Raw genomic sequence first — 12,881 nt, forward strand, 5'->3', positions numbered from 1 at the left:
GTAAAGCGTACTCAGCTCTCTCTCGCTCCATGGTCAGCTCCAGCACTGTCTCACATTGTCTCCTGGTTCTCCTACTTCTCTCTCGCTCCATGGTCAGCTCCAGCACTGTCTCACATTGTCTCCTGGTTCTCCTACTTCTCTCTCGCTCCATGGTCAGCTCCAGCACTGTCTCACGTTGTCTCCTGGTTCTCCTACTTCTCTCTCGCTCCATGGTCAGCTCCAGCACTGTCTCACGTTGTCTCCTGGTTCTCCTACTTCTCTCTCGCTCCATGGTCAGCTCCAGCACTGTCTCACATTGTCTCCTGGTTCTCCTACTTCTCTCTCGCTCCATGGTCAGCTCCAGCACTGTCTCACATTGTCTCCTGGTTCTCCTACTGCCGTTTCACTGCTGCTGCTTCTTGATGTCTGTGCTATCCCCAGTGTAACACCTTCCCTCACTTCCTTCTGCGTTTTTACCAGAACTGTCTTTGACGTCCAAAATTCCATCAACAGCCTCTTTAGGGCAATCTAGGCTTTTAGTATTAGGCACTTTAAAACTCTTCCAGCCTCTGCCCTTTCACAGTTTCAAAACCGCTTCCACATTTTAGGCATCTGTTAGAGCAGCACTTCACTCCTGCTACCAAATTCTGTCTTACTTATTCAGTGCTGTCGTAACAGAAATACTGCAACTGGATGGCTTTAACAAAGAGAAGTTGATTCTCTCACAGTTTAAGAGGCTAGAAGTCCAAATTCAGGCTGCCAGCTCCAGGGGAAGCCTTTCTCTCTCTGTTGATTCTGGGGAAATGTCCTTGTCATCAATCTTCCCCTTGTCTAGGAGCTTTCCAGTACAGGGACCTCTGATCTAAAGGACTCAGGCTGCTCCTGGCACTACTTTCTTGGTGGTATGAGGTCCCCTGTCTCTGTGATCACATCCCTCTTTTATATCTCAAAAGAAGTTGACTTAAAGTACAACCTAATGTTGTAGATTGAGTCCTGCCTCGTTAACGTAACTGCCTCTAATCCTGCCTCATTAACATCAGAGAGGTAGGATTTACAACACAGAGGAAAATCACATCAGATGACAAAATGGCAGACAATCACACAATACTGGGAATCATGGCCTTGCCAAGTTGACAAGATTTTTGGGGGGATACAATTCAATCTATAGCAGTCATTAATATTGGGATATTTTAATGAGGTAAAGTAAATCTAATCATTTAAAGCTTAGAGTTTAAGAACCATACTGTCACAGTTAATTCTTTGTTCATTCATTTTTCATGGATTTAACAAATGCTGTTAGTGGCTATTCAGTGCTCAGTCAATCTTTATTCACTAAGTAAGCAAATCCTTCTTTACCCTGTAAATTTTCTACACACTACACTATTAAAAAAAAAAAAAATTTTTTTTTTTTTATCGCTATTGGTCTGTAAGAACTGGAGGTCCCCCTGTGTCACCTGTTGTATTTGAGATTGATTTAAGCATGCTAGGACCTGGAACTGGAAATGAGAAGCCTGTAGCCTAATATAAGTGTCTCTCCTCTTCTCCCATGGCAGCTTGGGGATGAACCATGACGATGACCACTCGTCCTGTGCTGGGAGGTCCCACATCATGTCAGGAGAGTGGGTAAAAGGCCGGAACCCCAGCGACCTCTCGTGGTCCTCCTGCAGTCGAGATGACCTTGAAAACTTCCTCAAGTAAGTCCTTGGATCAGTCTATAGAAACACTATCATAGGAAGTACTTACAAAAGATTTAAAAACAAACAAAAAGTCTCAGCAAGTATGAGAGGGAGAAATGACTCTCTTTTAGAATTCTTAGCTGGCTGAAGAAGCGGGTCAGTGCAGACTCTCCTGGAACAAGACCTTGCTCCCAAGGGTGTACCTGGTATGACGTCGGGCATCCACCTGGTGATCATAAATGCTTGTCAATTGACCGAAAGACCAACATAGTGACGGCGTCTTGAAAGGAACCCCACCCCATTTCTCTGCAGTGTTTTGACTGAGTGGATGCCACCTCCAGGACACCCCTGGGCTGCTGTACAGTAGCATTTCCTGGTTGCTGGAGGCAAGTCTCTTGATAGGAAATAAATTTGCTTGGAAGGAGGGTTTGCTCACTTCGTCACATCTGAGGAATGGATGTGTCTGTCTCACAGCCACTTTCTTCTCAGATTTATGTGGAGGAATTGGCCTTCTGATTTTTGTCACACAGAGTCTGGACCCACAGACAAGGTGGGTCTCTTAATCTCAAGGCCTCAGGGCTAGACTTACTGAGTTGACCTGCAGATATGTGTTTCCACACCCTGGAATATTCCTAACCCATAAAGAGAAATGAAGTCTTGATACATACTACAACATGGGCGAACCTGGAAAACATTACGATGAGTGATATAAATCAGATACAAAAGGACAGATACAGCATGATCACATTTATATGAAATATCTAGAACGGGCAAGTATATACAGACCTAAGCTTATTAGTGTTTACCAGGGGTGAGTGAGAGGGAGGGGAAGGGGCACCCGCTGTTTAGGGGACATGGAGCTTCTGTTAAGGGCCATGGTTCAATGTGGAAACAGATAGTGGTCCTGGTTGTACAACATGAACACAGTTAATGTCACTGAGTTGTACACGTGAAGGATGTTGTGTGGCTCATGTTTGGTTATAAATACCTTTACCATGATTGGAAAAAAAGGAAGAAGGTTAGTCTTCCAGGGACAGAAATGAGACAGTAGGTCTATAGAGCCCAACAACCCATTAAGTCCACAGTGGATTTGGGCGAGGTGACGAAAGCATCACTCTGGCTTCTGTCCTCATCCAGGTTGTTTTTCCATGACATTATCCTGTTGATGGGGAGAATTGTGTACATGGTACACAGGTTAAAAATGAACTCGCTTGTTTTCATATAGACTGTTCAGTACTGAGTATTTGTTATCACAGAATCTTAATAAAAGTTTCTAAGTCACTTGACATGGTTTTCCTTTACCCAGAATGGACAGTGAAACATGGTGGGGTATTTCCATATCCCCACCCTCGGGTGGTGGCCCTGCCTCTGAGCACGCAGTGTGTGTCTGAGCCGGGGAGAGGTGGGTCAGCCTCAGCACGCGTGCGCTTAAATTCATGGAGCTCTTTTCTTAAGGAATCTTGACAAGCGGCTAGATTTTCTTTTTGCCATCATCTGCTTTGCTTTAGGAATTGAAAACTAAAAGCATCTAAGTTTTTAACCTCCTAATAAGTCTATATCCTCGCAATTCCCAGTTCAGTTGTTAGGAGGAGTTTTCCTAATTGTAAGCGAGCATTCCCATCGATTAAATCCTTTCCAGATCACTCCATCCGGCCGGTTTTCCTGATGGCGGGCAGTGTAGTCGGATGGGAAACCTGGTCAGCCCGACAGGCCCACAAAGAGAAGTTGATACTGAGCTGGAAATAAGCACTTCACTTTTACTTAAAACAAAACGAACAACCTTAACTTGTGCTCTTTATTCACAGTAACTTTTGCTCAAAGCCATGTTCTAAGAAAATATCATAGCAACCTGTTTCAAAAGCATTTTCATCAAAGAAAGCACTCAAACTCCTGGAGCAAAATACACTAGCCTCGTGGGTCTTATTTATTCCGAGGTTCCCTCCTTGTTTCCACGTACCCACCACCTTCAGAGTAAAGACCTGCACTGTGCTGTGTGGAAAAGGAGTTGGAACCTCTATAAGCACAGTCCACGTGCCCCATGCCTTGGTCCTCTTCCCGTGACTCAGTTGGAGGCCATCTCTGGCTGAACAATCTAAACAAAAACCTAGACAGTACATTTCCAAGTTGACTTGCCTCCTGGCTGTTTCAGGTCAAAAGTCAGCACCTGTTTGCTGGTCACGGACCCCCGGAGCCAGCAGGCGGTGCGCCTCCCTCACAAGCTGCCGGGCATGCACTACAGTGCCAACGAGCAGTGCCAGATCCTATTTGGCACCAACGCCACCTTCTGCAGAAACATGGAGGTAAGCAGCATGACAGGGCTGGCTCGGGAAGGGACGCGACCCACCCTCCTGCTACAGGCCTGGCTTTTGCCAGAGGGCACAGGTATTCACACACACACAGACGCACAAGTGTGTATACATTCACAATTCACATACACAAACGTGTGCACACACCCTCACAGGCATTTACACAGATACACCCACAGATTGTCAAACACCCATTCAAACCCACACATGCAATTGCGTACACGAACACACACACACACATAGACACACACACACACACACACACGTGCATTCTACAGGGGGTGCTTCAGGGTTGCTACTGAAACCCAGAGCCTAATGTTTTAACTTCAGAATTTTGGGATTTATGTCCCAACAATTCTACTCCTAGATATATATGCAAAAAGTATCAAAAATAGATACTCAAATACTTGTACACTAATGTTCAGAGCAGTGCTATTCACAAGTGGTGGAAGCAGCCTAAATGCCCATCAGCTGCTCAGTGGATAGACCAATAGTGGTCTATCCATGCCATGGACTATTATTCAACCGTAGAAATGAGTGAAGGACTGATTCATGCTACCATGTGGATAAACCTTGAAAACATCATGTTAAATGAAAGAAGCCACACACAGAAGGTCACATATTGCATGCTTCCATTTATATGAAATATCCAAAATAGGTAAATCCATAGAGACAGAGAGCAGATTAGTGGTTGCCAGGGGGTGGGCAGAGAATGGGGGCTGACTGCTTAATAGATACAGCGTTTCCTTTTGGAGAGAAGAACATTCTGGAACTTGATAAAGGTGGTGATTGTACAATATTGTGAATGTACTGAATGACACTGAAATGTACACTTGAAAGTGGTTAATTTTATGTTATATAAATTTCATCTAAAAAAAAATGGTAATATACTAGGGAAAAGGAGATTAACCTATCCTTCTCAGAAGCGATGTAATGTCACCTTGTTTCAAACTCTTCACAGATATGGATGCGATCCTAAAATTGTTAAGTGCTGGAGAGTATCAAATTGAGAAACTATAGCAGGTTATATGATAATAGAGATAATAACACCATTAACAGTTTGATTCATTAAGCAATGCCACATGTTTGGTCCTGTTCAAACCTTCCAAAATGTGTGATCCTAAGGAATCCTCACGACAACTGTCCAGATTACTATCCTCAGTTTACAGAAGATAACACCAAGCATCAGAAGTTCAGCGATTGATGGAAACAGCTCAGTTAGTAGGTGGTGGAACTAGTATTTGAACCCAAGTCTGTTCACCCGCAAAGCTCACTCTTTTTTTGGTTCTACAGACCACGAGGCACACAGCATGGCCAGTACTTTGCGAAGGGGCTGGGGGTGCTAGTAGAAACATGCAGGGACCTGGGCAGGGCAGCTCCACAGGGCCCACAGCCATCTGTGTGCAGACAGGGAGGCCCTGGCCCCAGAGGAAGGCCAGAGCAACCTGCACTCCAGCTGGCGGTTGGCAGTGGGAACCAGATAGAGGAGCACAGCCTTCCCCAGACCTTCCACCACCCAGGGGCTGAAGAAGCACAGTAGCCAGGGAACTGGCCAGGGATACTGGGGCTCAGGATCTACCATGCACATAGTTAGCCTGAGGCAAGACTGTCTAAGAACTGGAGCTCAGTGCAGCATCTTGTCCAGGAGGAGACCTGGAGGGCTGGGTGACTTCTCAGAGCAAAAAGTGAGGAGGACACTGTCTTAGTTACTTAGTGCTGCTACAACAGAAATACCAGAAGTAGATGGCTTTAACAAACAGAAATTTATTTTCTCACAGCTTTTTAGGAGGCTAGAAGTCCAATTCAGGGTGCCGCCTCTGGGGCAAGGCTTTCTCTGTCAGCTCTGGGGGAATGTCCTTGTCTCTGTTCAGCTTCTGTTCCTCAGTCCCTTGGCGATCTTCACGTGGCATGGCATCTGTCTTCCCCCATCTCTGCTTGCTTGCCTATGCCTTATCTGCTTATTTTATATCTCAAAGGCTTAAAAACAAAAACACACCCTATGCTGACGTGGCATTGTTAACATAACAAAGAAAGCCCTGTTCTGAAATGGGATTACAGCAAGTGTAGGGGCTGTGATTCCCAACGTGTGTTTTTTGGAGGGTGCAATTCCACCTATAACTGGCACCAGTGACAAAGCAGGCAGAAACACGAGGAGCTGGGCCTCTGGAATGAGGCCCGGGCCCCCAGCCTGCAGAACTGGCCAGCCTGGTCTCCAGGAGAAAGGGTGCTGCCTCCTGGGTGCTCCCTGTCTAAGTGTGAATTGGTTCCTGCACTTGAGGCAGAATCTGCAGGTGGGTACCGCCTGCCACTATTGGGGGTCCAGAAAAGAGCAGAGCCTCCAAACCAGGCACTTCCTGCTATGCAGTTTCCCCAAATGACATTTATCCACATGTTGTCCTGTGTCCTTCTCCCATTTCCCTGGGCAGTGTCTGTCAAGGGGCCCTTCCAGGCTTTGGGAACAGGAAGCTGTCTACTTCTTACCCTAGCTGCCTTGAACTTCTGCCCAACAGCAGCAGGGTGGAAGGATGCCCACGTGAGGAGACACGATGAGCCACAGTATGTCCCCCGGCAGCCTGCTCACCTGAGGCCACTGCTGGCTCCTGCCAGTGAGGCTCTCCTTCATGTATACTCATGCTGGCCAAGAGGCATCCTGTTAGCCTGCCCCCAGCTTTTGATCTCCTAGAATGAGTTGATGTCACACAACTGTCAGGAGTGGGCAGAGTTCTGAAGGCCCTCGGACGATGTGGAGAGAGCACAGGTTCCATGCGGATGGAATCCAGAGGAGAGCACTGAGCATTCTGGAAGAGCAGGAGGGCTATGGGCACCCAGGTGGAGAAGAGAGAAGCACCTAACTGAGCCACTCTGCCCACTCTGGAGTCTTACCCACACTGGGTGGGGACATTGCAGGCCAGGCCGAGTGGGTGGGAGCTGGGCAGAGGTTGTCCGTCCCTGATAGCTGGAGCTATTTTCCATTGACGGAGCCCAGTGGTTCCAGACCAGTTGAGGAGGAGGGAGAGAGGTGCACATGGGGGCCTATGATCCCACAGGCTGTACTCTTTCCTCACACTGTGACACGAAGGCCTGATTGCAACCCTCAGAGGCAGGGGCTTTCAATCCATTTACCAGATAAGAAAACAGGCTAAAAGAGGTTAGGTAATGGGGCAGGGTCACTCAGCCAGAACGGGTGTCTTTCACTGAGGGAGAAGGAAGGCTGCAAAGACGGAACTAAAAGGGGAGAGAGGTTACATTTCACCTTATTTCCTCAGTTAGCGACATTCTGTTTGACTAGGACAATTAAGAGCAACAAGTAATAATTAACTCAGGTATGTAGCTCCCTTTTTCCTAACAAAACCAGTTGTCGTCAAGTCAATCTGACTCATGATGACCCTACATATGTCAGAGTACAACTGTGCGCCTTAGGGTTTTCAGTGACTGATTTTTTTGGCGCTAAATTGCCAGGTTTTTCTTCCAAGGCACATCTAGGTAGACTTGATCTTCTAACCTTCTGGTTAACAGCCAAGAGTTTTAACCATTTGCACCACCCAGGGACTCAACTTTTCTTCGTCATTAGTTGCTGTTGAATCGCTCCACCTCATGACGACCTTATATATAACAGAACAAAAATGTTGCCTGGTCCTGTGCCATCTTCATGATCATTGGTACCTTTGTGTGCGTTGTTGTGATTGTGTCAGTCGTCTCATTGAGGACCCTTCACTTTACCAAACATGATGTCCTTCTCTAGTGATTGGTCTTTTCAAATGACATGCCTGAAGGAAGCGAGCAGAACTGTCACCATCCTCGATTCTAAGGAGCATTCTGAATCTATTTCTTCTAAGACTGATTTGTTTGTTCTTCTGGAAGTCCGTGGTAAATTCAGTATTCTATGCCAACACTATAACTGAAATGCATCAGTTCTCCTTTGATCTTCCTTTTTTATTGTTCAGCTTTCATATGCATATTTAAAAAATATGCATATTAGATGATTGAAAAGACCATAGCTTGGGTGAGGGGCACCTTAGTCATCAGAGTGACATCTTTGCCTTTTAAAACTTTAAAGAGGTCTTTTGCAGCAGATTTGCCCAATGCAATATATCGTTTAATTTCTTGACTGCTGCTTCATAGACATGGTTGTTGATGGAAGTAAAATGAAATTGCTGGCAACTTCAGTTTCTTCGCCATTTATTATGATGTTGTGTATCAGTCCAGTTGTGAGGATTTTCATTTTCTTCATGTTCAGGTTTAATCCATACCGAAAGCTGTAGTCTTTCACCTTTATCAGTGAGTGCTTCAAATCGTCATTTTTGGCAAGCAAGGTTGTTATCTGCATATCGTAGGCTGTTAATGAGTCTTTGTCCAATCCTGATGCTGTGTTCGTCTCATATAGTTCAATTTCTCAGACTATTTGTTCAGCATACAGATTGAATAAATAATGCATAAGGACACAACCCTACTGTACATCTTTGCCAATTTAAACCATACATCATCCCTTTCTTCTGCTCAAATGGCTGCCTCTTGATCCATGGACAGGTTCCTTATGAGCCCAATCAAGTGTTCTGGAATTCCCATTCGTTACAGTGTTATCCATAATTTGTTATGATCCACACAGTTGAATGCCTTCATGTAGTTGATAAAATACGTAAACATCTTTCTGGTATTCTCTGCTTTCAGCCAAGATCCATCTGACATTAGCAGTGATATCCTTCCTTCCACACCCTCTTCTGAATCTGGCTTGAAGTTCTGGCAGCTCCCTGTCAATGTATGGCTGCAATTGTTTTTGAATTTTCTTCAGCAAAAATTTGCTGGCATGTAATATTAATGATACTGTTAAATCATTTTCATCTTCCATTTGATTGCCTTTCTTTGGAATGAACAAGAATATGGATCTCTTTCAGTCCACTGGCCAGGTAGCTGTCTTCCAAATTGCTTGACACAGACAAGCAAGCGTTTCCAGTGTTGCATCCATTTATTGAAGCATCCTACTTGGTATTCATCAATTTCTGGAGCCTTATTTTTTACCGGAAACCCTGGTGGCGTAGTGGTTAAGTGCTATGGCTGTTAACCAAAACTTGGCAGTTCGAATCCACCAGGCTCTCCTTGGAAACCCTATGGGGCAGTTCTACTCTGTCCTGTAGGGTCGCTATGAGTCGGAATCGACTCAACGGCAGTGGGTTTGGTTAATGGGTTTGTTTTTTACCAGTGCCTTCAGTGCAGCCTGGACTTCTTCCTTCAGTACCATGGGTTCTTGATCATATGCTGCCTCCTGAGATGGTTGACCATCAACCAATTCTTTTTGGTACAGTGACTTTGTGTATTGCTTCCATCTTCTTTTGATGCTTTCTGTGTCATTGAATTTTTTGCCCATAAAATCCTTCAATATTGCAAGTTAAGGATTGAATTTTCTCCTCAGTTCTTTCAGCTTGAGAAATGCTGAGCGTGTTCTTCCCTATTTGTCTTCTAACCCCAGGTCTTTGTACATTTCATCATAATACTTTACCTTGTCTTCTCGCTCGAAAAAATAAATATACGTAAAGATCTTCCCATTTTGTAAGTTAGAGTGAAGCTGAATGTTTATTCCCACAGTGCATCAGGAATGGCAAAATCTGTTTACCTATGTGCCCTGTCCTTGAGTGTTTCACCAGTAATTAAATGGGTCAAGCGGCAGTGACTTTTTCTGCTGAAGAAACTGCTGTACTAATGCTGTTTTGCAGTGGTGGGGAGGAAGAGAGGCAGAAAGCAGAGACACCCTGTCATCCCTTGGGAACCACTGATGTGGGGAGCACAACCCTAGGACTGGGGACACATCATGTGAATCAAATCCAAATGAGGATAAGTCTGCATTTCGTGATTCTACCCATTGTCATCGAGTCAATTCCAACTCATAGCAACCATATAGGACAGAGTAGAACTGCCCCATAGGGTTTCCAAGCAGTGGCTGGTGGATTCGAATTGCTGACCTTTTTGGTTAGCAGCCATTGCATTTAGCCACTGTGCCACTTCTAGGACTTTTTCATCACTTTCCTAGTTTCATGCCTTTATACTTCTGCGTCCCCATTGTTCAGCGTAACAGGAGGAAGTACATTACTGGTTACTGGCATTTTTCTTTCTTCTCCTCTATGTCATTTTCTTATTGGTGCTGCTTTGTACCCCTTCCTCTCACCTCCCTTCCTCACTTTCCTCGTCCTGTTCTCACTCCCCTTCATTTACTCTCTTCCAGGCTCATGAGCCTCCCCACTCTGTAAGCCCACCAGACATGCTCCTGAGAAGAACACACCCCTCTTCACACATCCTGTTCGCTGCCTGGACACTCTTACCTCAGTTACCCGCATGACTAATTCTCGCATCTCTTTTGAGGTTTTTTGGGGTTTTTTTTGCCCAAGTGTAACCTTCTTAAAGATCATCCTGTTTACAGTTACAACCTGCTAGCCCTTCCACGAGGGTAATGGTGGTTCAATGTTAGAAATTCTCACCTTCCAAGCAGGAGACCTGGGTTTGATTCCTGACCAGTGCACCTCAGGCACAGCCACCATTGTGTATCAGTGGAGGCTTGTGTGTTGCTGTGTTGCTGAACAGGTTTCAGGGGAGCTTGTGGACTAAGATGGACTAGGAAGAAAGGCCTGGCAATCTAATTCTGAAAATCAGTCAACGAAAACCCTATGGTTTTCACAAAGGTCCAATCCTCAACCAATTATGGAAATGATGCAGGACCAAACAGCTTGTGCATGGGGTCTCCATGAATTGAAAGCTGACTTGACAGCAGCTAACAACTGCAACAACCCTCCTCTTTCTCCTCCTGCAGCACCCAGGTCTCCTGAACCCTAAGAGAAAATCCTAATTTCATAGCACTTCTAACATACTACATAATTCACTTGTTTATTATGACTGTGGCTTTCACAGTCCCTCTCTACTAGGTTGTAAACTCATCAAGAGCAGGAATCTTTTGTTCTGTTTTGTTTTTTTGCTCACCAGTGTTTCCCAACTGCCTTGAGCAGTACTTGGCACATAATAGACACTTGATAAGTTTGTGTTGTGTTGGGATCCAGCTGCGACACTAACAGCAAATTTATTAAGGCCACTGATGGACCTGTGAACAAGCTTAGAGTCCAGGAAGACACTTATAAACCTCCCATAGATTATATTGGCCCTCCAGCCCTGATTTCACATTGATCCATCTGGTTCACCAATATACCATGTAAGTCTTTGTCAGATGCCTTGCTAGGATCCATACAACCAGTCCTGTGACTTCCGCCCTGGACAGGAACCCAGTCAGTCAGCACAGTGAGTCTGGGAGTGCCTCCATGCTGGTTCCTAGTGATCATCTCTTTTTCTCTGTTCCTTAGTGTAAAATTTGAGGCTACTGGTGAGTTCATGCATGTAAAGTGCTAACAGGGCCTATCACAGAGTCAGTGCCCAGTAATAGTGAGCTGATATCTGTGCCATTGTTACCTGTCTGGATAACAATGACTCCCATCCGTGTGGGGACAGAACTATCTTCAGGATCAGCATTTCTCCATATTGAACTTCTGGGGGTAGTGAAAAATTAAAGCATCATCCAAAACCTGGACTCCTGAGGCAGCCAGAGACATCCAGAACCAATCAGAAAAATTTTAATCCTATGCCACAACTGGTCTTTATGACCACTGTTACCCTTTCATACCCTTGAGAACTGAGATAGATATCATGTCGTCGGAAACCCCGGTGGCGTACTCTATGGGGCAGTTCTACCCTGTCCTATAGGGTCGCTATGAGTCGGAATCGACTCGACGGCACTGGGGTTTATCATGTTGTGAATAGTCATGATTCCAAAATTGTCTTTTCATTTCTAATCCAAAGTCTGCTTTTGGTCAAGATGGAGTAACGGGCCAGATTTACCCTCCCACCTGAAATAGCTAAGAAACACATAAAATAGATAAAATGATTTTCAAGACATTGCACTTCAGGAAAAAAGGCCTGTGACTCCTGGGAAATGTCAAACCAATAACGGGAACCCTCTGGTTGTCCCAGCTTATTTCCCGGAGAGTTTCCAGACAGCGGCATGGGGAGAGAGTGCTGCAAAGAAGTAACGGTCTTCTGAGTTGTGGAAACAGAGCTAGGAGTACAGGGGGTTAAGGTAGCTAGAGTTTGCAGAGCACTTACTATAGGTGAAAGAGCTGCATTAAGAGAGAACCTCAGAAAAGCGCAGAGGGTTTCCCTCAAATAGTCCTCTCGATACTACAACACATGTGAGACAATTACCTGAGGCCAGGGAAAGAACCATCTGAAAGACTTAGAGGGAACATTCTCTGGAATTCACATAGAGCTTTGAAAAGTTCTTGTTCCCACCAGTCAGAATGGAAAACCTCATAATTCACAAGACACCAGGAAGAGTGCACGGAAGAGTTTTGCCTCAGTAGTGGGGCACTAAATGCTGATCTGGCCCCAACTAATAAAAGTTAAAAGCAAGAACTAAAAGGATCAGATTGTTTCCAAATAACTTAAAACCAAGTCCTAGAACTAAGCTCAGAAATATTTATAGAAATGCAAAACTTCCCAGCACCCAATAAAATAAAATTTACAATGTCTGACATCAAATTAAAAAAAAATTGCAACACATGCAAAGAAGCAGGAAAATGCATCCATAATCAGGAGAAAAATAAACCTATCAAAATCAACTCAGAAATTACACGGATGATAGAATTAGTAGACAAGAACTTTAAACCAGTAATTATAACCGTATACCAGCTATTCAAGAAGGTAGTATAAAGATTGAAGATGTTAAGTAGAAACATGGAAAATATTTTAAAAATTAAAATGTAACTTTTAGAAATAAGAACTCCAGTATCTGAAATGAAAAATATCCTCGATTGTATTGATGGCAAATTAGACATTGCAAAAGAAAATATTGGTGAACTTGAAGACACAAAAATAGAAACTTCAAAATGAA

General features: G+C 44.5%; 1 protein-coding gene across 1 annotated transcript in view; it reads left to right on the plus strand.

Annotated features, from left to right (window-relative positions):
* Positions 1-12,881, plus strand: part of ADAMTS17 (ADAM metallopeptidase with thrombospondin type 1 motif 17) — a 389,915-nt gene that overhangs the window by 227,536 nt on the left and 149,498 nt on the right. The window contains exons 8-9 of the mRNA XM_064267055.1: positions 1,533-1,673; positions 3,805-3,955. Coding sequence (XP_064123125.1) covers positions 1,533-1,673; positions 3,805-3,955 — 292 coding nt within the window. The remainder of the gene's footprint in view (positions 1-1,532; positions 1,674-3,804; positions 3,956-12,881) is intronic.

Source organism: Loxodonta africana, chromosome 13, assembly GCF_030014295.1.
Source record: "Loxodonta africana isolate mLoxAfr1 chromosome 13, mLoxAfr1.hap2, whole genome shotgun sequence".
Taxonomy (NCBI): domain Eukaryota; kingdom Metazoa; phylum Chordata; class Mammalia; order Proboscidea; family Elephantidae; genus Loxodonta; species Loxodonta africana.